This window comes from Geotrypetes seraphini, chromosome 9 (assembly GCF_902459505.1).
Source record: "Geotrypetes seraphini chromosome 9, aGeoSer1.1, whole genome shotgun sequence".
In the NCBI taxonomy this organism is placed as follows: domain Eukaryota; kingdom Metazoa; phylum Chordata; class Amphibia; order Gymnophiona; family Dermophiidae; genus Geotrypetes; species Geotrypetes seraphini.
In genome coordinates this window covers 56,555,799-56,582,138 of record NC_047092.1, presented here as the reverse complement: position 1 = coordinate 56,582,138, position 26,340 = coordinate 56,555,799, and the positions used below count along the sequence as shown (strand labels likewise).

The 26,340-nt window shown below is 41.9% G+C and overlaps 1 protein-coding gene across 5 annotated transcripts in view; it reads right to left on the bottom strand.

Annotated features, from left to right (window-relative positions):
• Positions 1 to 26,340, bottom strand: part of DOCK4 (dedicator of cytokinesis 4) — a 650,492-nt gene that overhangs the window by 487,017 nt on the left and 137,135 nt on the right. For all 5 annotated transcript variants that reach the window (XM_033958349.1, XM_033958350.1, XM_033958353.1 and 2 more), the window contains 3 exons: positions 10,024 to 10,172; positions 2,426 to 2,510; positions 1,952 to 2,103 (listed from right to left, as the gene is read on the bottom strand). In XM_033958349.1, the coding sequence (XP_033814240.1) occupies positions 1,952 to 2,103; positions 2,426 to 2,510; positions 10,024 to 10,172 (386 nt within the window). The remainder of the gene's footprint in view (positions 1 to 1,951; positions 2,104 to 2,425; positions 2,511 to 10,023; positions 10,173 to 26,340) is intronic.

Sequence of the window (26,340 nt, the reverse complement as noted above, 5' to 3'; positions counted from 1 at the left end):
CGATTTGTGAATTCAGATGTAAGGCTTTGCTGTTAAGGACCACTAGTCGTTTCCACAAAGAAGATTATTGAGGTAAGAACCTAATCTGTTTGTGGTTTCTTTTAGAGCTGCAGCTCTTTGCAACTCTGGGCAAGTCACTTAACACTCCATTGCCCAGTCCCAAGGAGCTGCGATGGGGGAAAAAAAATAACACAATTGCACAATTGCAATTCAATTTTTAATCGAAATGCAACCCTAACAAAATTAAGAATAAAAAGTAATGAAAAGACATACAAAAAGCAGAATAGATATACAGCCTTAGTTTTCACAGCCTAGTCTTTGGGAAGGTTGAGGCTTTAAATCCAAGGCACAATGATTGGGGATTGTGGGGTTTGGAATCCAGGTCTAGATGATCAGTCAGGGATGGGGAAGCTGAGAGAGAATATTCATGCAGAGTTCAGAACTGTCTCACTTTACAATAAATCAGAGCACATGCAAAATGCCGAGTACTTTTCAGATTTGAAATAAATGGTCATGTTGACTCGTGTTATAGATCTTTCAAAGGAATTTCCATTGAAAGCTTTTCTGGACAGAAAAATTCACAGATCTATTAAAGAGCAATGTGTTTAATATTGCATGGGTTGCCATGAATGATATAATCACCTGCTAATTTCTAGAACATATATTCTGGAATTATAGTATTAGCCCAATTACTGTGCTCTATTGTAGATATGTTTGAATGTCCATGCTATTGTGACATAGGGAGAGGTAGGTTTGTTTTGTTTTTGGGTTTTGTGGTTTGCTTGTTTGGGGTTTTTTTTTTGGGGGGGGGTTGAATTATTTTCTCTCCCATTTTTCCGGATGTGTGGATTGATTGAATATGGAAGGTATGAGTATTATGGATAGCAAATCAAATGTTTCACTGGAAAATTTCAAGAGCCATCACATTGTAGTTTTGGTGGGATATGTCCTGTTGCAGAATCAGTTTCACCTTGCTCCACTGTATACCTGGATGCCACTTTCCCATTCTCTCCTTAAGCCATGTTCAAATTCTACCTCAGAAAATTAGGTTTTAGATTGCTTTTAAAATTTAGACTGGCTTTTCAGGATCATAGTCTTGATAATACTAACCATGTTTGTTAAAGTACATCTTGAAACATCTTATTTGTGTCTTCATTAGTTTGTAAGCTCCATGGAGTAAGGACCATTTCGTGTGTGTTTGTATAGCACTGCTCATGTCTAGAAAGAGCCCTATTGAAATACATAGTAATAGTAGTAAATATATATTTCAGGTCTCCTGTCCAGGGTTTGCAGAGCTCAGGCCCATTCATAGCAGTGATATACTTTCTTCTAAGGCTGGGTACAGGGAGGGCTGCCCTAGATTCTTACAGAAGTGAAAGGAAGCCACATAAGCTGCCTTACATAGGCCTACATGTATGTAAAAAGACCTTGTAAGACCGCCATAATTGTACTGGACTTCTACATGCTTATTTATATTTATAGCACCTTGTTTCACATGTGTTTATACCTTTGTGTTTTAGATATTGGTGGATATAGTCTGGGCCCTTTCATATCTAACAGATGCTGGTAAAGAAAAAATTCAGATGGTAATAGATTCTGGAATAGTTCTTAATTTGGTTCCTCTTCTCAGCAACCAAGAAGTTAAAGTACAAATAAGATATTTTTTTGTTTTGTGTATATTTGAAGTAATTCCTTTTTTTAACATATCAAAATTATAAAGGCTAAATGTAGAAATTGGTCTCATTTGAATGCACTTGAAACTACTCAACATTCATACTGTAAAGCTTATACTTTTAGAGCTGCCAGCTGAAACGCTGTGAATACCCAACACTTTCCCAGTTCTCCTATCACATTAAAATAAAAAAATCTAAAGCTGAAAGAGGCCCTCCATTTAAAGGAGCCACCCAACCAGGCTACTGAAGCATGTTGGTTAAAATCACTCGTCTATTACCTGATAGGTCGGTTCTCTCTACTGTCATACAGTGAGAAAATCACCTCCAGTTCCTCTCCAAGGTTAGAGCACATCAAGCTCTTTATCTGAACAAACAAATGGTGACTACTTGCAGGCACAGGAGTGTCTTTCTTTCTGTGTCGATGCTCCATCTGAGAAGTAACAAAAAACAGAATTAAGAATGGATAGCAATATCCTTGATCTTTTGTAAATTAAAAACATGCATCCAATGGTGCTGGTATATGGCAAGAAACTGTCTTTTTTTTCTAATAAAGTAGTGGTTAAGCCAGGATTTTACTAAACAAATCTTTAAAAGAAATTAGAGAGAATAAACATCTCAGTTCAGTTCTATCCCTAAAATTAAAGATTGCTTTCACATGCAAAATACACTGATTTATGAACTAAGCAGCTGTGACAGTTGCTATAGGAACTCTGATCTAAAATCAAGCTGGAAAGATAATGCCATCTACCTACCAATCTATATAATTCAGTAATGCTGACATCTTCTGGATCCACCATTGCATACTCTTGTCTTGGAACCAAGTCTAATCCCAGTTGTCTGCAAAAAAAAAAAAGTTGCAGCAATAAAAGAGCTACTTAACAGTGAATTTTCTAGAAAACCATTAGAACATTGATTTTTTTGTTTTGTTGTTTTATATTTCACAGTCTTAAAATGTTTCCTTATCTCTGCTTTTTAACCCTTTCAGGACCATAAGGATCGTAGGCCAATTTTTGTGGTTTTGACGACATTTTTATGGTAAAAAGGGCTTGCAGATGCCAAAAAATTGATTTTTTTTTGTGAAATATCATTATTATTTTTTTTTTAAATCACACTTCTGGCTTATGGACAGTGTGGCAAGTGAATCTTCTCATCAATCTGGCAACGACGCTAATGAATGAATGTCGGAACCAGTTTGTTTACATAAAGGCAGTATCATATGGAATCCGTACATATCAAATTTAGAACTGTAGACTATCCCAATCAAAATTTATAGGATTTTAAAGTTATGGGACAAATATGTCCCTTGGTCCTGAAAGGGTTAAGACAGAGCAACAGTACAACAAAATTTAACAAACAACCATTAACAAAAAAAAGTTGCATTATTAATGTGTCCTAGACAAAGAAATGTATCTATATCACTATTCTGGCAAAACTTCGTGGTCCTGCCTGGTGAAATATGGTCCACCACTCATTGCAAGGATTAGTGATAACTGAGTCCTATAAGGACTGCTTTTCTCATAAGACACAGCTATCAATACAAGTATATCATAGCTTAAACACATACATACATTAATAGCCACACCAAAGTGAAAAAGAATAAAAATAAAAACTTAGAGGGGCATAATCAAAAGAAACGTCTTAAGTCCCCTTTTGGCCTAAGTCCCTCGACACAGAAGGCAGCAGAGAAATGTCCATTCTCAAAAAAAAGTCCAAAATGAAGGTTTTTTTTAGAATGGCCTACCTCTACGTTCAGCAATGTAATCGTCCAGACTGCTACTACGTCTATCCTTACCACACATTCCCAACCAAAAAATTGCCCAAGTCCTAAATGCCCAAAACAAGACTTTTAAGGCGAAAGAGGGGCCAGACCTTCACCTAAAAGCAGTATTCTGTAACTGGCATCTGTCAAAAACAACGCCGGTTACAGAATCCTGGAACCGTTGTCCCCCCTCCCCCCAGTAACGATCGCAGCAGGAGAGATGCCTAATCTCTCCTGCTCAAGAACACCCCCAACAACCGCACAATCATCAGCAGGAGGGAGCCCAAGCCCTCCTGCCTAAAAACCCCCCCACCCCCAACTGCGATTACTGGCAGGAGGGAGCCCAAGCCATCCTGCTGGAAAGAACCTCCCGAACCCCTGAGATCATTGGCAGGAGGGAGACCAAGCCCTCCAGTCAACAGAAACCCCCCCGAACCCTGCACCACTCACCAGCAGGGCGGAGCCCAGGCTCTCTTGATGAACAGAACCCCACATACACACACACTGCTCACTGGCAGGAGTGAGCCCAAGCTCTCCTGCCGGACAGAACCCCCCCTCCCCCACACACTGGCAGGAGGAAGCCCAAGCCCTACTGCCGGACAACCTCCCCCCCTAAACCCCTTTCCTCCGACTGAGCCCCCCCCACTAACCTTAATCGATGGCTGGCCAAACGGGTCCGAAAAAATCACTCTACTGAACGCTCTCTCATCGGACTAACAACTTCACTACTTTAAAGACCATCGCAAATCCTCCATTCTGATTTCTTTAGACCTCACATCTGTCTTTGACACAATTGATCATTTCCTACTCCTTAAAAGATTAGAATCTATTAGCATTTCTGGTACAGTTCTGCAATGGTTCTCTTCCTACTTTTAGGATCAAAACTATAAAGTTAGCTTCAATGACTCTAAACTAAACTAAACTAAGCCTTAGATTTATATACCGCATCATCTCCACGGAAGTGGAGCTCGACACGGTTTACAAAGCTTAAAAATATAAGAAGAGAGGAGAATGATTTACAAGAGTGTATGAGTAGAAGGAATATAAACAGGAGAAGAAATGATCTTATGTTAGAAAGATGATTATGTAATGTAATGTAATGTAATTTATTTCTTATATACCGCTACATCCGTTAGGTTCTAAGCGGTTTACAGAAAATATACATTAAGATTAGAAATAAGAAAGGTACTTGAAAAATTCCCTTACTGTCCCGAAGGCTCACAATCTAACTAAAGTACCTGGAGGGTAATAGAGAAGTGAAAAGTAGAGTTAGAGGAAAAATAAAAATAAAATAAACATTTTAACAAGACAGCATTGATCTAAATACTTTGGAAGGTAGAAGAGAGGAGAGAAAGGAATAGAAGCAGAAGGGGGAGCCGTTGAACAGTAGAATTCTGGAGAAATTTAAATGATAGAAATAGAACAAAACAAAGACAAAAGGCAAAACAATAGATAAGATTAAAGATAAATCATAAGCTGGAAAGAAAAATAAAATAAAACTTTGTCTTCAATCCACGGTTTCAGCGTCAGTGATGAAGTGGAGCAAGTAAGTTTAGGAGGAGCGATTGACGTTTCCAGAAAGGGCTTCTTCAGGGAAGAGACTTGGCAGACAGTCCCAGGATGCCTATGTCTCCTCCCCTGCGATGTTCTCCCATCCATGCATTCCCTCCCAGACACACTGCCCGTGCCCCAGCCGCTCCAAGGAGGCTGCCCCAGATGAGGCCCACGGTGAATGCAGGATTCTCTCCTCTGCGGGAAAGCCGCCCGGAGCCGACAGTCGATCTTCTTAGCGGATTGCATTATGTGTTAGAAAAGAGCCAGGTTTTCAATTGTTTGCGGAATAATTGAAGGGAGCTCAGGTTCCGCAGCGGGATAGTGAGATCGTTCCAAAGGCCCATGATTTTGGAGACGAGGGACTTTCTCAGTTTGCCCGCATAGAGGATACCGTGCAGAGAGGGGAAGGATAGTTTATGTCTGTGGGCGGATCTGGTGGTAGCAGGCCTTGAGGCGTTAAAAGATAGTGGGATTAGGGGCGGAAGGATGCCGTGAATGATCTTGAAAGCCAGACGGGAGCATTTGAAATGAATTCTGGAAAGCACTGGAAGCCAGTGAAGATTGGTAAGCTATGGAGTTCCCCAAGGCTCGATTCTCTCTACACTTCTCTTTAATATTTTATTGACACCTCTACTTACTCTGGCCCAATCTATAGGTTTCACTGTATTTACATATGTTGATGACATTCAACTGCTTTACCCCCTAAATCCTACATCACCTGATGAAATAATTTAAATCAATCATGAACTCAATAAAATCAGTTCCTGGCTCCGGCATAACAAACTCTCATTGAACATCCTTAAAACCACCAGTGTTCTTTTCTTGATCTCCTCAGATTGTGACCAGTCAGACCCGGGCTCTGCCAAGGTCCCAGTCAAGCCAGGGAAAAAAGTAAGAATAAAAACAAGGAAGGAAAATTCCAGGATCTCCCAGGGTTATATTTTGGGAGATAATGCCGTTGACCACCAGAGGGAGCTGGATTCATCTGAGGAGGAAGTAGGTGAGCTTTATTCGAGTCACCACCGGGGGAGCTCAAGAGGCCCCTGGACTTCTGCTGACTCACTCAGATCAGGCCACACCCCTAGGGTATGTAAGCCAGCAGTGGCATTCAAGCCAGCAGGCTGGTTAGGGAGGAAGTTCAGGCCTTGCCTCCCTAAAGATCCACCTGGGCCAAACAGGAGCAACAACCCTATGCCTATGGAGCTGACAGAGGCTGGACAAGATGAAGACTTGCCACTTTTGAATGGAGAGCCTATGGAATGTCAAGAAGCTTGTGCAGGTTGTGAAGCTAATTATCCTGAGCCTATGCAGGTGGACTTGGCCTCAAGCTACAAACAGTGAGTTTGAATTTTTGGGAACTGTTTGTTTGCTGTATGTTTTTTTTTAATGTTGGTTTTGAGGAAGCTAGGAGTGTGTGGGGAGAGGTTTTGTTGTCACCCTGGGTGGGATTTTGAAGGCCATATCTGTGGCTGTATTTTTGACAAAACCTGTGCACTCTCCTTTCCTGGCAGTCATATAAGATTGCCAGAGGCTTTCCTCATTTTCTTTACTGAGAATTGGGGAAACTATTATCCTGAACTGCAGTTTTGATTTACTGAATTTCCTGCTTTGGAGCAGGCAGTGCTAGCTCTGTGGAGAGCTGTGGTCTCAAGAGCAATTGGGACCTTTATTTAGGAGTGAAAGAAAGTTTTGGACTTTATTTTAGACTGTTTTATTTTCTTGTCCTTTTTGGCAGTTTTTGTTTTAATGCTGTGTGAAATCCTGACTAATGCTGCAAAAGCCTAATGAATTACTTACCTGCATGAAGGATTGAGTAAAAGAAGTTCAAGTCAAGTTTATTCAGATTTGATTAATCGCTTTATCTTAATTCAAAGCGATGTACATAATAAAATTACAATTTAAAAAGTAATACATTAAAGAATGTTGACTAAACTAATGACAAATTTGACAATACTGGAAACACTTAGGAAAGAGAAGGGTTAGAAGTTACATTATAATATAAAGATGGGGAAAACATTTAGGGAAGGTACATGAGGCAGGGGTAAAACAAAGTTTTGGAATTATTTTATAATGAAATTATTGTTGACTTATAAAGGCATCAATAAATAAAAAAGTTTTCAGGTTACTTTTAAATTTTTCTAAGTTGGTTTCTTGTCTCAAATGGTAGGGTAAGGAATTCCAGGTTTGGGGTGCAGTAACAGAAAAAATGTATTGGCGTCGTGTATTTATGATTTTAAGAGATGGAATTGTCAACAAATGTTGTTCAGTAGATCTTGGTGTTCTATTCGTTGTGTAAGGGATTGATAATTTATAAATAAAAGCCGGAGTTTTAAAAGAAAGAGATTTAAAAGTGAGCAAACTAAGTTTATATATGATTCTATGAGCAACAGGAAGCCAATGGGCTTCCTTAAGGAGTGGAGTAACATGGTCGAATTTTTTGGCTTTGAAAATGAGCTTAATAGAAGTATTTTGTATGATCTGTAAACGTTTGATTTCCTTTTGAGCTATGCCTTTAAAAAGTGCATTACAGTAATCAATCTTTGAAATAATGAGAGAGTGGATAAGAATATTAAGAGAATTATTGTTAAGGAATTGTGCAACAGATCGGATTGGACGAAGCCTAAAGAAAGATGACTTTATGACATTGCTGATATGGTTATGAAAGGAAAGTTTATGGTCAAAGATGACGCCTAATATTTTAATATTCTTTCAATTACTACCATTGTTGGAACGTTATTTTTCTTGGCTTTAACTCTGATTACTGCTGAGAATCCAGTCCTGCAGGGTGACTCCATGCCGGGTCACACGCTGGTGCACTGTTTATGTTAACCACTGGGATTGCTATAGAGCCCAGCCCTGGGCTATAGTGGTGGTGACAAGATGAACATTCATGCTTACCCATTTGCACTAATTCTTCCCCAATTCAAATGGACAGTAAAGTCAAACTTCTCGAGGTCATCCTTGACAAGGACCTCACCTTTCACCAACAAATTGGTGCAGTTACGCAGAAATGTTTTCCTAAGCTTAGGCTCATCTGCTCTCTCTCTTTTCTTGATCCCCTCTCTATCAACATCCTGGTTCACTCTCTCGTAATTTCAACCATAGATTACTGCAATGTTCTATATCAAGGTATATCCCAGAAAGAAATCCGTCGCTTACAACTATTGCAAAATACTGCTGTTAAATTAATTTATCATGCAAAAAAATTTGACCATGTTACTCTTCTCCTCCGTAAAGCACATTGGCCATCCATCACTCATTGCCTCACCTATAAAATACTCCTCCTCACCTTTAAAACAAAAAACTCTAACCAACCAGCATTCATTGACAAACTACTTATCCCATACTCATCATCCAGGGCCCTCCGATCTAGAAACCAAAACCTACTTTCCATATCATCAATACGCGAACCATCTTACGATACCACTCGCAAATCCATTTTTTTGGTCACTGCCCCCTCTCTGTGGAATACTCTTTCATTAGATCGTCGATTAGAAAACTCTTGAAAAATTTAAAGCTAAACTAAAAATTTTTCTCTTTAAAGACACCTATACTCTTTAGTACCAGCTCTCGCTTCTAAAGCAATTAATTCCCCGAGGGAAAAAATATTCATCTTACTTTTCTTCTTAAAAAGAAGTAAACTTAAAAATATGTTAAGAATAAAGGAAAAAAACGTGAGAGCGGGAAAGCAAATGGCAAAAAAACTGAACAATGTTCAGAAACAGAACTTAGTTCCGCAGAAAATTAAGAACTGAGGAGCTGCAAGCTTGCGTCAGGCAGGAAGGCACTTGCGCATGTGTGGTAAGGGCAGTTAATGAAATTTCTTAAGTTCTTAAAGTGGTGATGCACTTTTAAAGCTGTCCTTACCGGGGGTCCGTGGATGATGTCACCTACATGTGAAAAATATGCTGCTTGTTTGTCTTGGAATAATACACTAGTTGCCAGTCAAATGGAGGATCCATTTGAAGATTTTGACTCTCTACAAAACATTAAACAATGTAACCTCAGAGGCACTGTCCTCTATTCTTATAATTTATTGTCCTCGATGCACCTTAAGATCTGTGGAGCAGTTTTTGCTGGATGTTCCCTTTTTTAAGCATATTTGATTGCAAGACAACAGGTCTAGGATATTTTATGTGGAGGAAGCTCTTTTGTAGATTAGACTTCCTGAAAAGTTGCAATACAATGAAAATTATCTCCAATATCAAAAACTTGTAAAGGTTTCTCTGATCTACTGCGATGTAACAATTGCAGGATTAATATACTGGGTAAGTACGTAGTCAAAGATGATATGAGTTGTGCTGTGATTTATTTGTTACTGTAATTTTATTGTGAATGTTTTAATTGGTCATTGACTAGAATGCAAGATTGTATACCACACTAACTGTATAAATAAATAAACAAACAAAAGTGTCAGCTATGCAGGGGTAGGTGCACCAATCACCCAGCTCCAATGTGTATTAAACCATAATACCATTGTTTCCCCAAAAATAAAACACTGTCTTATATTAATTTTGGGCTCAAAAAATCCACTAGGTCTTATTTTCGGGGAAACATTGCCCAATCACAAACCAACAGCATCTTTCTATCTCCCCCCCCTCCGCCTTGCAGCTGAACCCCCGCCGACCCTTCCAGCTCTCCCTCCCCACACCGACTGAGAGACCAACATACCATTACCTTCTTCCAAATGGCAGCATCGCAGCAACAATCTAAATGGGCTGCTTCGGGCTTTCTACCGCCGGGGCATTGCTGTGCCGCACTGCTGATGACACCATCAGTGATGCGGCAGAGAAATGCCCCGGTGGGAGAAGGCACAAAGCAGTGTGCTTAGATTGCTGCCGTGACGCTATCATTTGGAAGAAGGTAATGGTATGTCAGTCTCATGGTCGGTGGGGGGAGGGTGTGCGGGGGGGGGGGGGGGGAAGCGGGGGAAGCATTGCTGCCTGCGAATCCAGCGCTTCAACTAGGACTTATTTTCAGGGAAACACGGTATTTTGCTATATGGAATAATATTGTTAACATTGATCTGCTACTCACTCATTGCCCCAGTCCAAACGAGCTGTGATATGCCGCTTTACGTCTTTCATCCGATCATGTGTTAGATGTCCTACAAGTACCTGCCTACGCAGGTCCAATATTTCATTCATGATGTGCCAAAGTCGATGGAAGAGATCCCCTTCATTTTTCTATGGCACACAAAATCAAAAGTAAAACATACATCACAGAGGAACTGAGAAATATTGGCAATGAGCTTTCATAGAATGTCTACTTTTTGTATGTTTTCCATGTTGCTTTTCAGGTCAGTGTATCAGGAAGAGTAACCAATATGTGAGATTCATCAATATTTATGTAAACTAAGTCGAGCTCCATTTGGGGAGATGACATGGTATATAAATCCAAGATTTAGATTAGATTATATAATAATAATAACTTTATTCTTCTATACCGCCACATTCGAATGACTTCTAGGCAGTTCAGGCTATAATACCTGCAGCTGACATAGAGCTTCCTTTCTAGTTTCACTTTCAGGGGAGAGGGAAGGTGATAGCTAGGGTTACCAGATGTCTGGAAAAACCCAGACATGTCCTCTTTTTAGAGGACTGTCTAGGCTCCCAGATGGACTTTCCAAAACCTGGCATTTGTCCTGGTTTTGGAAAGTCCTGACATCTGGAGGGCCTCTGAACATAAGCGAATGATGTTATACACATCCGCGCATGTTCCAGGCCCTCCAGACACATCTGGAGCTCATCTGGAAGAAGAGAGGTGGCTTTGTGGGAGTGGTGCTTGGGGTGGAATGGGGCGGGGCTAGAGGCAGAACTGCAAAGGGCTAAAAGTGGAGCAGGGTGGGGCTGGGGAGTAGAACAGGGCGGGGTCAAGTATCTGGAATTTTCCAGAGAAAAATATGGTAATCCTAGTGATAGCACCCACTGAGGGATTCGTAAAGAGTCATGCCTTAATCCCTTCAATTGTCAGCTGCTAAATTACAGCAACTTTTTGCAACTTGGATGTGACTGAAATAGGTCTAGAAGAAAATGTCCTCTTTTATAGACATGGACATTTTATCCTGTTCAAAAATCCCTGTTGGATGTCCTACTTTGGGGCCCTCCCTAGTCCCACCCAAAAGACACCAACAATACACCCCTTTGTTATTTAGATGAACTTCAGTATGAAACATTCAAATTATTATTTTTTTTTTTAAACAGGCATTTTAAGGTGTCCATCTGCTTTGAAAATGAGCACCTTTATGTATTTGAAACAGTTAGATTAATTTATTGTTGCTTAAGTGTCACCTGAGTTTCTACCTGAAAGCATTTCCTTTCCAAATTAAACAGCACTTTTACTAAATCTTAGCATGCTCTAACAGACATTAGCTTGTGCTAATAAACATTGTGACTCAAAGGTATAGAACATGCAGTGTTTAGCGTCAATCTACATTAGTTTGTTCTAAGCTTTAGTATAAGGGCCCCTAACTGTTCATAAAGTGCTGATTTCATTTCATGGGAAAAATATATTACTCGTGTGTTTCCGTTTTATGTTTCTTTGCATAGCTTTTTTTTTTTTTTTTTTTAATCTTCACTTGAACATCTATGCTGAGGATATGTTTTTTGTCTTGTGTTTATTCCATGCATTATCAAGAAGATTGTTGTCGATGTTATAGAACTGATTGTTCAAATTCTAACATGTTCCTATTTCCCAAAACAAAACACCACTTAAAAAAGAACAGTTTTTCTAAAACACAGCTTTTTTGAAATGCCATCTGCAGGGTATCTGTTTAGTATCATTACACAGTTCTTCAGATCTGTCATGGCTGTGTGCAAGATTGGATGCCTTGGTGGCACCAATCAGATAAGTACAGATCACCCACTTCAGTGTATTTTTAATGGAGTTGACTTTTTTGTCAGTTACATTGAAAAGGTACTTTTAAGCACTGCCTTATAAGTTTCAAAAGATAAGACTGCAGAGGTCTCTTTCAAAGACAATTTAAAAAACATGCACGGCACCAACATTTGGAAATCTTAGAGCACCTTTCATGTATAATATCAAACTAAGAGACTCTTTTCAAAAATGACAGATGTTCAAAAGACCACTCTTTCACCTGATAGTATAGTTTTCTATCAGCTGCTTTGCATCCCTTTACTCTTAATTTTTTCAATTTTTCGGGATCCTCAGCGCCACCACTCAGAGGTCAACAGGATTTCATTGCTCTAAGCCAGGGGTGCCCAACACGTCGATCGCGATCGACCAGTAGCTCAGGAAGGCAACGCGAGTCGATCGCGAAGCCCATCCCGGGCTCCGTGATAGACTCGTGTTGCCGTCCTGATCTACCGGGCCGATCAGCCTTCATCTCCAGTGTTCTCCCTAGGGCCTTTTAGCTGAGCGGTCCACCCAGCTGTCATCTGCCGCCGCCGCCGCTGCTGAACATTAAAAAAAAACAAACAAAAAAAACCGGCTTGGAGATTTCAGCCCGTAGCGAACTTATGCTCCGTGGCTCTAAGAACATAAGAAGCGCCATCTCCGGATCAGACCTTCGGTCCATCAAGTCCGGCGATCCGCACACGCGGAGGCCCTGCTAGGTATACACCTGGCTTATTTTATAGCCACACAAATTGATATTCATATAGTAGTACCATCAGAAATATAGTGCTCAACTTATTTCAATAATGAAAACGGTATAGACCTCAGTGTTTCCCAAGATAAATCTTGTGAAACAACCTATGCCAGTAAACATACTAACATAGGAAATACATCCTCGGTCTAGTTTGTTACCGTACTTTTATGTCCAAAAATTTTTAAATATTATTTCAAAACTTTTTAGGAAAGTGAGCACTTATCTTATTTTCTTCTGATGACTCAAAACCACCGCAGTTGCAGTTTTAGCGGTATATACATACACCGCTTACGATCAGTCTCAGAATTGGTAAATATCCCAACTGGTAAATATCCCAACAGGCCCTGTTTCGCCCTACGGCTGCATCAGGGGATTATCTACAAACAAAACACATTATTACTATAAGATACAGGAAAAATTCCCATATACCACGCTATATACTGAAACTACTTACAATTTAAACATGAGCTACTGCTTCAATGATTCTTTGTAACGAAATGGCGGCTCGGCGTACTTCCGGCACCTATGGTACAGCATTGCCTTGATAATAATCATAAGTTCTCAGAGATGCGTTGCTGGGTAATAGAAAAACTATACCCCTCAACTAAAGGTGGAGATTTTAAACTTTATCTAAGACAGAAAGAACAGAAATGGGTATACAGACTAAAAACCTATACCCCATATGGTTTAAATGTTAGGGTTGAATGGCGCGCGTTTTTCTGAAGAAAAACCCGGAAGCTATTAGGATTGGTTATAGCCCGGTGAGCACTTGGAGCTGATTGGTGTAATATCGCTCCGATGTTCCCTTTAAAAACCCGGAAGTACGCCGAGCCGCCATTTCGTTACAAAGAATCATTGAAGCAGTAGCTCATGTTTAAATTGTAAGTAGTTTCAGTATATAGCGTGGTATATGGGAATTTTTCCTGTATCTTATAGTAATAATGTGTTTTGTTTGTAGATAATCCCCTGATGCAGCCGTAGGGCGAAACAGGGCCTGTTGGGATATTTACCAGTTGGGATATTTACCAATTCTGAGACTGATCGTAAGCGGTGTATGTATATACCGCTAAAACTGCAACTGCGGTGGTTTTGAGTCATCAGAAGAAAATAAGATAAGTGCTCACTTTCCTAAAAAGTTTTGAAATAATATTTAAAAATTTTTGGACATAAAAGTACGGTAACAAACTAGACCGAGGATGTATTTCCTATGTTAGTATGTTTACTGGCATAGGTTGTTTCACAAGATTTATCTTGGGAAACACTGAGGTCTATACCGTTTTCATTATTGAAATAAGTTGAGCACTATATTTCTGATGGTACTACTATATGAATATCAATTTGTGTGGTTATAAATTTAAAGATATTCAGCTTGTTTTGTATATAATAACCATTATTTTATAGCCAACCATATCTTTATATGCCTCTCTCAAGGAGATATGCATCTAGTTTGCTTTTGAAGCCTAGGACTGTTGTGTGCGTGCGGGCTTATTTTGTCAACATTTAAGCATGTACTTAGCTTTTATCTTGTGGTTTCTGGCTAGGGGAAATATCACGACCACAAGATAAAAGCTAAGTACATGCTTAAATGTTGACAAAATAAGTAAATTGTACAAAAGCAAATAATTTATAAATATATAAGATAGAAATTAACAAAGGGACCCGATGAGGAGCTGGCACGTAAAGCTTAGAGCAATGAAATCCTGTTGAGCTCTGAGTGGTGGCGCTGAGGATCCCAAAAAATTGAAAAATTGAAAAAATTAAGAGTAAAGGGATGCAAAGCAGCTGATAGAAAACTATACTATCAGGTGAAAGAGTGGTATGATAGCTATAGCTCCTTTGAATCATATCTAATATAATAAAATGGTAAGCCGCGCACGCGCAGTTCCTAAGTGTGCGCCGCTTTTCCGTGAGATGTAGCGACACATAGGAAGTACGCATGCGTGGCTTACGGTTCTTTGAAAGACGCAGCGGTGGCTACTCTCACGATCCCCGCCTGCGTCGGACTTCCGACGCAGGCGGGGATCATGAGAGGAGCCACCACCGCGTCTTTCAACTAAAAAAAAAAAAAAAAAAAGTCAAGACCGAAGTTTTTTTCAATTTCAGAGACGCTGCAGTGTCTCTCTCTCTCTCCGGTCATCGGCGTCGTCTTCTTCCTCTCCCCGGCACACCCGAACCCCGGTTCAGCCTCCCATCCGACCCTACCTTCGGCTCCCTTAGTTCCTTGCCGCCGCTCCTCTTCTCGCCCCGCGGTCCCAACAAATGTCCTTACTCCAGCAGGGGCCGCAGCACTCTAAACACGCTGCTTGGCGGCCTGCTACTGCCCTGATTTGCTCTGCCCGACTCGGGACCGCGGGAAGGGGGCGGCAAGGAACTAAGTTGGCTGGTAGTGCTGTTTTTCCGTGATGGAGGAACACGCGAAAAGAAAACAAAATAAAGAAAACGTTGGCCCCCGCCGAAGAAGTGGAAGGTGGAGGAGGGGCGCGAGGAGCCGGAGAGCTGTATGTAAGCGTGTGTGTGCGCGTGTGTATAGCCGAGGAGGAAGTGCAGCAGGAGCAAGGAGGTGGGGAGAGTGGATTTCCCCTACTTGGATGTCAGTAAAAGCTTTGGTCCTGTGATCCTCACTCTTTTCCTGGGGCTACTGCTGGACAGGGGGGGGGAGCAGGACATAAAGGAGAAGAGCTACTGCTGGACAGGGGGAGGAGGGAATGGGAGGGGTGCTGCTGGACAGGGGGAGATAAAAGGAGAAGGGCTACTGCTATATGGGGGGAGCAGGGAAAGGGGGGCAGGTGCTGCTGGACAGGGAGGAGGTAAAAATAAGGGAGAAGGGCTGCTAGCACCCGTTAATGTAACGGGCTAAACAACTAGTTATATCATAAATGTGTGCAATGTTTGAGATGTTCAAAAGACGGCATAAACTAGCACTTGGATGTCTTACTAGTCAAAACGTCCAAGTGGGCATTTTCAAAACTGACTTTCTAGATGTCTTTCTGATCATTTGGCTTCCAGTGCATCTGAATCTTAAGGGGGCATGTTAAAGGTGTGTTTTGGGCGGCATTAGTGTTCATCACTTGAATATTTTACAGTGATAATCAAACATTTTATAAAATGTCCAGGGCACAATTAGAATGTATTGAGCTAGATCTGTTTTTAAAATGAATAAAAACCACAAAGATGACCAGATGAGCACTGGAGGGATGAAAATATATCATCCACATACTCTCCCAATGATCACTGACTATCTCTCACCCATAAGAACCTAAGAATAGCCTTACTGGGTCAGACCAATAGTCCATCAATCCCTGTTCTCATTGTGGCCAATCCAGGTTACTAGTACCTGGCCAAAACCCAAGAAGCAGCAACATTTTATGCTACCGATCCAGGGCACGCAGTGGCTTCCCCCATGTCTTTCTCAATAACAGACTATGGACTTTTCCTCCAGGAAGTTGCCCAAACAGTACATCAAACAATATATATCTGTCTCTATGACAGCTGCAGATATTATGGCTAGTCCTAGGAGAGCCTGAAGCAGGTCTCTGGAGTAGATTGGTGGGCTCTACAGAGAAGGGAACCCAGACTCATATGCCACCCTAACTAGAACACTTGTGGTGGAAAGTGTGAGCCCACCAAAAACCCACTGTACTACCATACAAGTGACACAGGCAAGCATAAGGGCTATTGGGGTAGTAGACAGGTAAGTACAGTAGGATTTGAGGGAATTTGGGAGGGCAAGTCATATAAAGTATGGGAGTTATACCTGGTACCCTTAATGTGAAGTTCACAGCAGTGCCCCTTGGGTTTCCCCACTGCTCTGCTGGCATATCTGTGTGGCCAGTTCATTAAAAATGCTGGCCCCTCCTACATGCAAAAGGCTTGTTTTGGATGTTTTATTTGCCATAATGGCAAAAAGAAAATCAGATGTCTAGCTGGATAAAACATCTAGCCGGCCCATTAAAAAAATAGACATTTTCTCCACCTGATATTTGGATTTTTTTTTTTAAATCAAAAATGCCCCTCCACGTCTTTATATAGCAGCAGAATATTGTTGTACATACCATTTGTACTCACACAGAATAAAGCCCAAGCGTAGATCCTACTTCATTAAAATAATGAGCACTCTTTTTTAACATTGTTTTTTATTTTAAATATCATTAAAGAAAATCAACTTCAGTTTCTTCTTCTTATTTTTTCAGATTCATATAACTCTACTGACAAGACACGAATAAATGAAAAACAGAAAGCACAATCACAGGTTCTATTGATGGTCTGTATTGTTCCTCTTCAGATTACCTTTTATTGGTACACATTTTATTGGTACAGCTGCTGTTTTTCCTTTTCCCCTTAAGTTGGAAGATAAAGTAGTCTCCTGACATGAGACAGATCGCTGGCAACCGCTTCCATGTCAAGAAAATGTCCCGCTACTATGCGCTGTTGATTTTAACCCCAGGATTGATGAATCTGAGTTTCGAGATTGCGACCGAAACTATGACTGATTGGCTGAAGGTTAGACGCGTCCGTAGTTCGCGTTTGGTATTAACCTCATGCTTCAGTGTTGTTGAAGGCATATATAGGCGATCATTCTGTGTATTAATTGGTACAGCTACTGTAAATATTTCATCTGTAAACCATATGAAGCTGATGCTGTGCTCCAGGTACATAGTCAAAAGTTGCTTGTACCTTTTCAGGTGTGTGTCTTTGTTGAGTAAAGTTAACTCTTTGGCACAACGCTTTTTAAGACAATTTAATTTCAGATCATCATGAATTGTCCAAACCATAGTTATTTGTCCTATTCCTTCTCTTGCTATTTGGCAAGTTGTTCGGTGTGTTTGCGATACATCCTCCTGGCTCAATACAAGATCACATACAACGTAAATGTGCTCTTGCGTGCAAATCAAGTGCAGTCATCCACAGTGCCCGTTGCTCAGATCTTGCATAGCAGTACATCAAGGATGTTTTTGTTCCAACCCTTCTGTGGGAACTTTCTTTTTTTTTTTTTAGTTCAATCTTTATTAAATCTTTAACATCTTACAAAGAAATGCAATGCACAAATATATTATAAACATGTAAACATACATTAGAAAATTCTTAACAGTCACTAACCCCTCCTCTCCGGAGAAGGAATCACTACTCTGCCCGCCCGCTAGACAGAGTGGTGCAGAGATCATTGGCGGCAACGGTAATAGGTGAGATTATTTTTCAAAAGCTCTGTTTCACAATTTTGTGGTCAAAAAATTTGGCTATATCATGATGTAACAAAATTAACCAAATGAGAATTGAGACAAAGAAATTGGGTGCTACCTTTATATTAACCTACCCCTGCAAGTGTATTATTAAATATACTAGTCTTATAGCCCGTTACATTAACGGGTGCTAGAATATATGTGTGTGTGTCTCTATTTCTTTCTCTCTCTCTCCCCTTAGCCGCTTTCTTTCTTTCTGTCTTTCTTTTTCCTTGGCTGTCCATCACCACCCCTTGCCTGCTCCCCCTGTCCATTCTCCCTTCCTTTTCCCTCCCCTGTGTCCACCACCACCCCTTTACAGCTCTTCTTATGCAGCAGCAGCCCTTCTCCCTTTGTTTTACCTCCCCCCTGTCCAGCAGCACCTTCCTTCTCCCCCTGTCCAACATTAGGCCTCCGTTCCTTTTTCTTCACCCCCCCTGTCCATCAGCACCTCTTTCCTTCTCCCCCTGTCCAGCAGTAGGCGTCCCTTCCTTTTTCTCCCCCCTCCTCCTTCTTATCCCTATGATACACTTACCTTGCTCTGCCCCTGATCAGAGGCTCCCGACAGCTGCCCAGTTGCACCCATTGGAAAAGTTCCCTCTGCGGCATCCCGCACCCCTCCTGATGTGACTCCCGCTGTCTGTCTCTGTCCCTGGCCCCCTTTGTCTGTTTGTCTTTCTGTATATCTCCCTGCCCCTGTATCTTTCTTCTTTTCTTTCTGTCTCCCTTCCTCCCTCTGTCTGTCTGAAGCAGCATTCCCTCCCCCTCCATTTCCCTCCCCCCACACCAGTTCCCTGTGCACCTGCCCCTGTGTCTTTCTTCTTGTCTTTCTGTCTCCCTTCCTCCCTCTGTCTGTCTGTGCAAAGCAGCATTCCCTCCCCCTTCCATTTCCCTCCCCCCACACCAGTTCCCTGTGCAGTAGCATTAGCGTTTCCTCTACCCCCTTTCCCTTCCCATAGTAGCGACTACAAACGCGGTCCCGAGTCCTTTGCCGCCCCCCCCTTCCCTTCCCGCGGGCCTGACTACACATGGCGATTCAAGCAGCGTGTGCAGCAATCTTCACACGCTGCTTCGGGCCCTTCTACTGCCCTGATTTGCTCCGGACATGCCAGAGTAAATCAGGGCAGTAGAAGGGCCCGAAGCAGCGTGTGAAGACTGCTGCACACGCTGCTTGAATCGCCAGTCAGGCCCGCGGTAAGGGAAGAGGGAGGGCGGCAAATGACTTGGGTCCCGGGCACCGGAAAGTTGCTGGGCTCCTCGGTGGGGGCGCTGAGTGGCCGCGATCCCTCTCCTCCCAGACTCCCCCCCCCCCTTCCCCGGAGGAACGGAGATCGGCGGCTACAGCTGGCTTCGGCGTCTTCTATGCACTGCGGCCAACCCTAGCGGAAACAGGAAGTAGTCAGAGAGGGTGGCCGCAGTGGACAGAAGACAGCAAAGCCAGCGTTAGCGCGGTGCAGCGCATTTGTCTTCATTTAAAAGAGGGTGAGCCGGCGAGAAGGAGGAGGTGGTGGTTTTGGCAGTGAGTGAGGGCGGTAGGGGGGGGAGTCGCCGGCTGTGCTGTGCTTTCCCGATCTGTCCGCCGCATACGCTCTCTGGCCACGGACCTACGGATCAGGGATTACAGATCACGCAGGTCTGAGTGCTCTTGCGCGGCTAGCTTTTTATTATATAGGATGTGTAACTTATCTCTCAGTAATTTTGATTCCTCCTTTGTTTCTGTTTGTGGTCTAAGAAAGACAATGTTCCAGCACATCGGGCAAAGGCCGTAGAACTTCTACATCAGACTTCATTGGTCCAGACTAGAGAACGACACGGGGACAAATTTGTTCCTGTCCCATCCCCGTGAGTTTTGTTGCTGTTCATGTCCCTGCCCCATTCCTGTAAGCTCTACCTTAACTGCACAAGTCTCAAAACTTATTATTTTTAAGTGTTTGAGGCTTCTACAGATGAGGACAGAGCTTGCAGGAATGGGGTAAGGATGGGAAAATTATTTCCCGCAGGGACAGAGAAAAATTTGTCCCCATGTCATTCTCTAGACCAGACCTCTGGCTTGTGAATTCACCAGATCTAAACCCAGTTGACTACCGGATCTGGGGGCTGATATAGGAACATGTCTACCAGACAGCGATATCTGACATTGACGACCTTAAAGAGCTTCATCTCTGTTTGGGCTGAGCTGAAGCAGAGCGTCATTGACAAGTCCATATATCAGTGGTGGCCAAGGCTGAGGGTGTGCCTTCATACAAAGGGAGCACTGAAACATTACTTTTTTGACTTTACATTTTTCTGCAAGATGCACCATAAAAAAATTTCTTTATTGAGTTTTAGAAAATACAAAGCAATGTACAACATACATATCATGCTATCCAATAAAGAGGATGAAGTACAAACCACCAAATAACAAACCAGAATGAAGTTTACTTATACCATTCAGTAATATACAAAGAAAACCCATCCCCCATCCCCCACCCCACCCCTCCACCCACCCTTAGGGGTTCATTTAGGTTCTACAAATCCAACAGCAAATATATATCAGTGGAAACCTGTAAAATTAACAAATAAGGGTGCCATTGAGCGTCCTTCCAGGAGATGTATGGGTCCCAAATTTTATAAAAGGCCACAAGTCACAATACAGTTAATTTGGTCATCAGAAAGATAAAATCTAATTTGTGGAGTACTGCTGTCATGGATGGGGTGAAGGCGTTCTTCACACTCTGGCCAAGACCAGCCTAGCCGCCACAAAAATAGGGGAAGCCAACCGATGGACCATAGGATGAACCCCAGGCAGGCGTACATGAAAAAGACAGTGCTCCGCCCACTCAGGGAACAGCTCTCCTGTAATCTGCTGAACCAAAGCATATACTGGGTTCCAAAACCCACTAATTTTTGGACAAGTCCACTAAATATGGAATATATCACCCTGGTCACCACAGTTTTGCCAACAGACTCCATCGCCCAGGTAGAACCAGGCTCGGAGACTGACCAGTGTATAATACCAACGGAACAACATCTTATGCCCATTTTCTCTTAAGAGTGCTATCTACAGATACATTAAGCAAAGAAGAAAGGCTTCGATCCCATTGCTGGGCTGTGAAAGTGATCTGAAGTTCCTTCTCCTAACGCTGTTTGTATGTAGAGATTGGATCAGTGTAGTTCACCAAGGCCAAATATATCCTGGATACCACTCCCTTACTGTGCCCCTTATGTAATGCTTTTTCTAAATTTGTTTCAGCCAGAGTCAAATCATCAGTTGCATGGCGGGTCACAAATGTACATATCTGTGTGTATCGGAAAGAGCTGGATGGCACTTTGTGTATATCTATGGAATCTATTTGTGACATCTTTACAAAATATTATACAAATCAGTATACTATGGATCATACCTCCCCCGCCTTCCCTTAAAAGATATTGAGCAATTTTTGGATACAGTTTCTTTACCCTCCTTGCAAGCCTCGGCAATGGATGACCTTTCTTGCCCTTACTAGGAGACAATACTCATTCTGTAAAGTTTGGAACAAAATTACCCTCTCCTCCTCCCAGGGCTGTCCTATGGTATAGAGCCCTCGATTACCTCATCCCATAAAGAATTATCAGTATATGCTAGTTGGAACTCTGGCAAATAACCTAAAGAGGTTTGTTGAAAATATTTTCTATCCAGGAAAAATTGAGTTCTAATTGCTCCCCATAAATCCAAAGGGCTCTATAATGCCAAAGGGGATCAGTGGGCAATAGTTCGGATTGATGTGTGTAAGCAGGGTTCCGCCCATAATGGTGTGGAGGGAATCCAGCTCTGTTCCAGCCAAATCCAAAGCTTAGATGAGTGAGTCAAAGTCAACCAGTCATATAAAATCTGCATGTGTGCTGCTTTATTATAGAGGAAAAAATCTGGGACCACCATCCTACCCGTTCATCGAGGATATTACATCGCCAGAGCCCTCCATTTAAATTGGCAAAAGAACAATTTAGGGTAGGGAGAGCCATAAATAAAAACAGCAGTTTTGGCAAGAGCATCATTTTAATGGCATGAATTCTGCCAGTCCAAGAACTTGTCAGCCCTTCCCATTGATCCAGAATCATAAATAATTCTTGAGTTTTAGATGGGAGATTTGCAGTATACAGATCTTCTAACTGCCGAGTGATATTGACTCCCAGATATTTTATACTCTAAGGAGCAGGGGAGCCAAAAGTGAACTAAATCTTTTATACTAGCAGTTGGAGAATCCATCTGCGCTGGGAGACTTACCCAGAGGCAGGTCTTTTATAACTTCCTGGATTTCATCCAGCTCTATTTATTTATTTTAAAAAATTTCTACACCACCTAAGACCTAAGCGGTTTACAAAGAAAACATACATAATCATAGGGCAAGAAAGGTCATCCATTGCCGAGGCTTGCAAGGAGGGTAAAGAAACTGTATCCAAAAATTGCTCAATACCTTCTAAGGGGAGGCGGGGGAGGCATGATCCAGAGTATACAGATTAGTATAATATTTTGTAAAGATGTCACAAATAGATTCCATAGATATACACAAAGTGCCATCCAGCTCATAAACCAGCGGGATGGCATTGCACTCTGCTTGCTGTTTTAATTTGTGCACCAACAACCTGCTAGCCCTATTATTATTATTATATATTTGACAAATTTGTAACCAAAGCTCCTTAATCTCTTAAAATATAATTATGTACTGTTACACTTTTTAAGAAATTGATGTACTTTTATGAATTCTATATTTCTTGAATGTTCAGCTTACTTGTTGTGAACCGCCTAGAACCATCCATGGTCTGGCGGTATATAAGAATAAAGTTATTACAGTGGTACCTTGGATTACGAGCATAATCCGTTCCAGGAGCATGCTCGTAATCCAAAATGCTCGTTTATCAAAGCGAGAATCTCGGCGAGAGGGAGAATTAGAAGTCCTTGAGCATGCGCAAATGCATGCTCAAGGCAGGCAGGCAGAAGCCGGAAGATCTTCTAGGCACACGATCTGTGCCTGCGCTAGAGGGGGGGGGGGGTACGTTTAAGTTGTGCGAGGGGGCCGGTTGGAGCGAGGGGGCCTTTGCGAGCGGGGGGGGGGAAGCAATGCCGGTTATCGGGGGGGGGGGTGCTCGCAAATCGACTCAACACTCGGTTTGCGAGTCAAAAGTTTGCTGAGTGTTTTTCTTGTTTTTCTCAATTTGCTCAGTGTGTTGAGGGATCATCAATAGGGCATCATTAAGATGACATTGAAAGCTCTTCGATTAAACTGCGGAAGACCAAACTCCAGAGTTAGAGGGGAGTGATAAGGCCAGGAGCGAAGTAATATCTCTGCATCTTCCATCATACTGAAAACGCGGGAGTCCCCACACCAGTAGTCTATCTGTGAAAATATTTTGTGGACTGCAAAATAGAAAGTATAATCCCTTGCCTGAGGGTGTAATTCCCTCCATAAATCAAATAAATTCCACTTCTTCAAAAATTTGCCAGGGGCACCCCTAACCGAAGTTCCATAAGTAGTGTGTGCGGCCGAGCTATCTTAAGCTGGGTGCAGTATTAAATTGAAGTCCCCTCCCAGAAGCAGGTAACTCTCCACATGTTGGAGAAGAAGCTGTGTCAGAAAATCAAGAAAAGAAATGTGACCCTCATTAGGGAAATAAACATTGAACAGTGTGAGAGTTTGGGGCTGAGCGCCACTTTGAGGAGTAAATATCTTCCCTCTTTATCTCTAAGTACTAAACTAAACTAAACTAAACCTTAAGTTTGTATACCGCATCATCTCCACAGAAGCAGAGCTCGGCACGGTTTACAGGAGTTGGTATAGAAAGGAACTACAATGAAAAGTAGAAGGACTTAGAGAGAGAAGTTTAGAGGGACTTTGTATATCGATAGGGAGGGGTCATTGCATTTTAGAGAAAACCCAAGTTTTCAAATGTTTTCGGAAGAGTTGGAGGGAGGTCAGGCTCCGAAGCGGGGTAGTAAAGCTGTTCCAGAGTTCGGTGATCCTGAAGAAGAGGGAAGTCCCTAATTTTCCTACATGGGATATGCCTTTTAAAGAGGGGAAGGATAGTTTGAATTTTTGAGTGGATCTGGTGGTGTTGGGATTAGAGGAGTTCCAGGATAATGGAAAAAGGGGAGGCAGGACCTGCCATGGAAAATCCTGCGACAGGGCTATCAATACCCCCCCCCCTCAAAGTCTTCTTTGTCTGTTGGTTAGATACAAAATGTAGATGGGGTAAGTTAGTATGTCTACAATAGCACTCGTGATATGGTAATAAATCGGTTTCCTGAAGAAAGGCTAAATAAATACGTGACCTCAACAAGTCCCGGAATAGGTGGTGAGACTTAAGCAGGGAATTTAAGCCTTTTACATTAAGAGAAAGGCATCACCAATAAAGTACCAACCAACAGTAGTACACTTCTCCCTCCGTATTCGCTGTGATAGGGGATTAACAGAACCGCAAATACAGAAAAACCGTGAATAACTTTTTTATATGTTATTCGCTGTTTTCTATTAAAAATCATCGTGAATATAGTGAAACCGTGAATAACATGGTGGGAGACCTGGTCTGTTTCTGAAGGAGAGGCAAAACACGGTGAAGAAAGTGCTGGGAATCAGCGATTTTCTCTGTAAAAGCTTGGAATCAGCGATTTTTCTATGCAAGCTGATGTAATTTGGGGGGGGGAGCCAGCAAGCTAAAATCCATGAATAATCGAAACCGCAAATGCTGAGACCACAAATACAGAGGGAGAAGTGTACTGTATTTCCCCGAAAATAAGACCTACCCCAAAAATAAGCCCTAGCATCATAACATAAGCCCTACCTCAAAAATAAGCCCTAGTCCGGGATTCACCAGGACCTGTTCAACCCACCCATTTCCCCCGCAAAGCCGAACCCCTGCTGACCCTCCATCCTTCTCTCCCCGCCAACTGCGAGTGAGCCCTACCTACATCTGAAGCAGCGTCGGGCCGGCAGCACTCTAAACAGGCTGCTTGGCCTTGTCCGTCGGGGATTTCACTCTGCCGCGTGAAAGGGAACTTCATCCTGTCACACTGACCTATAGTTGAAGGGGTCTAGGAGGAGAGCAGTAGGCCAAAAGTTTGGAGGGAGAGAAGTAACAAGCCTCTAGGGCCAGTAGGTAGTACTCTGACCATAGCAAGTGAGAATGGACAATAAGTAGGCCTTGCATTAGAAAGACTACAGCATATATAACTGCAAATATGATTTTGTAATTACGTCAGTAGTTGTTTATAAATGTAGCACAATTTCTCTATAGGAAGGATGATGAACAAAAGAAACTGACTTTCAGGTTATATAGTGGAAGCAAAAACATTATGGCGAGGATTCTATAAATGGCACTGGGTTTTTTGTATCAGTAGGTGCCCAAGCTAAGTGAAAAATGCCATTTACCATAAACAATGTTTTAAACTGATTTTCAAGGCAGAAGGGAAGCTGTGGCCAGAGGGGGAAACACATGCTTTCAGGGCTATTAATGACTGAGGCCTTTTACAGAGGAAACAGCAAATTTAGAAAACTGCTCCTATATCTGTTTGAGTGGGGGGAGTTCTATCTTTGTTATTCTCATGTGAGGCTTTCTAAACATCACTTCTTCTATACTTGGAGGGTCTTTAAATTGCTATACTGTACCTATCATACAAGGGCATCTATATTTGGCAGAGCCTCTTCTAAAATAGCATGGGCATTCTTCATGTCTTGACCTGGATGTGTGAAGTCCCGGATATCTGGGTATAATTCAAATATACAGTACAAAACTGCAAGCAAACTGGTGCAATGATGGTTAACCCAAACAAAAATCAAAATGCTCCTGATTTACTGGATTGTAAAGGCAAAATTAAACCGTCTTATCAGTGGATATTTTAAATGCAGTAGTTGTGTAATTTGTTCTATTACCCTGCAGATTAAATAAATTGTCAATCCATTTGATGGCAAAATGTATGCATTGAGGCATTTTAGCAATTGTCAAAACAATTGTGTTGTATATATGATTAAATGTCCCTGGAGTAACCTTTATGTCAGTTTGACATCCAGTGAATTAAGAAAGCATATTGCAGAGCACTAGTCTAATCTTTGAAGAAACATCTTAAAGAGCCATTAGTTCAACACTGCATGGATTTGAGATATTTTGTTATTAAAGTTGTTGATAAAAAGAAGAGAGATTGTATTTTGGTGTTAAAGAGAAAGGAGTCATTTTGGTGTGTTTACATAAAACATTTGAGGTATATAGCTTATTAAAATTTATAATATGAGAATAAGATATTATTGATTGGTACTTCAAGATGAAGTGGAGTCCAACTATTGCTTAAATAAGCTTAAAGGGCCTGATTCTCTAAAAGTGCGTCCCGATTTTAGGCTGCTGTAGGTGTCCTACAGCTGTCTAATCAGCCAATCGGGATGCACATTTTTTAAAAACAATGCTCCCCAGGCAGGCCGCCTATATTGAAGGCGAGGCCCGCAAGACACCTAGGCCCTGATTCTGTAACCGGCGTCCATGTTACAGACGCGGGTTAGAGAAACGGGTTAGATTAGACACGGCCCG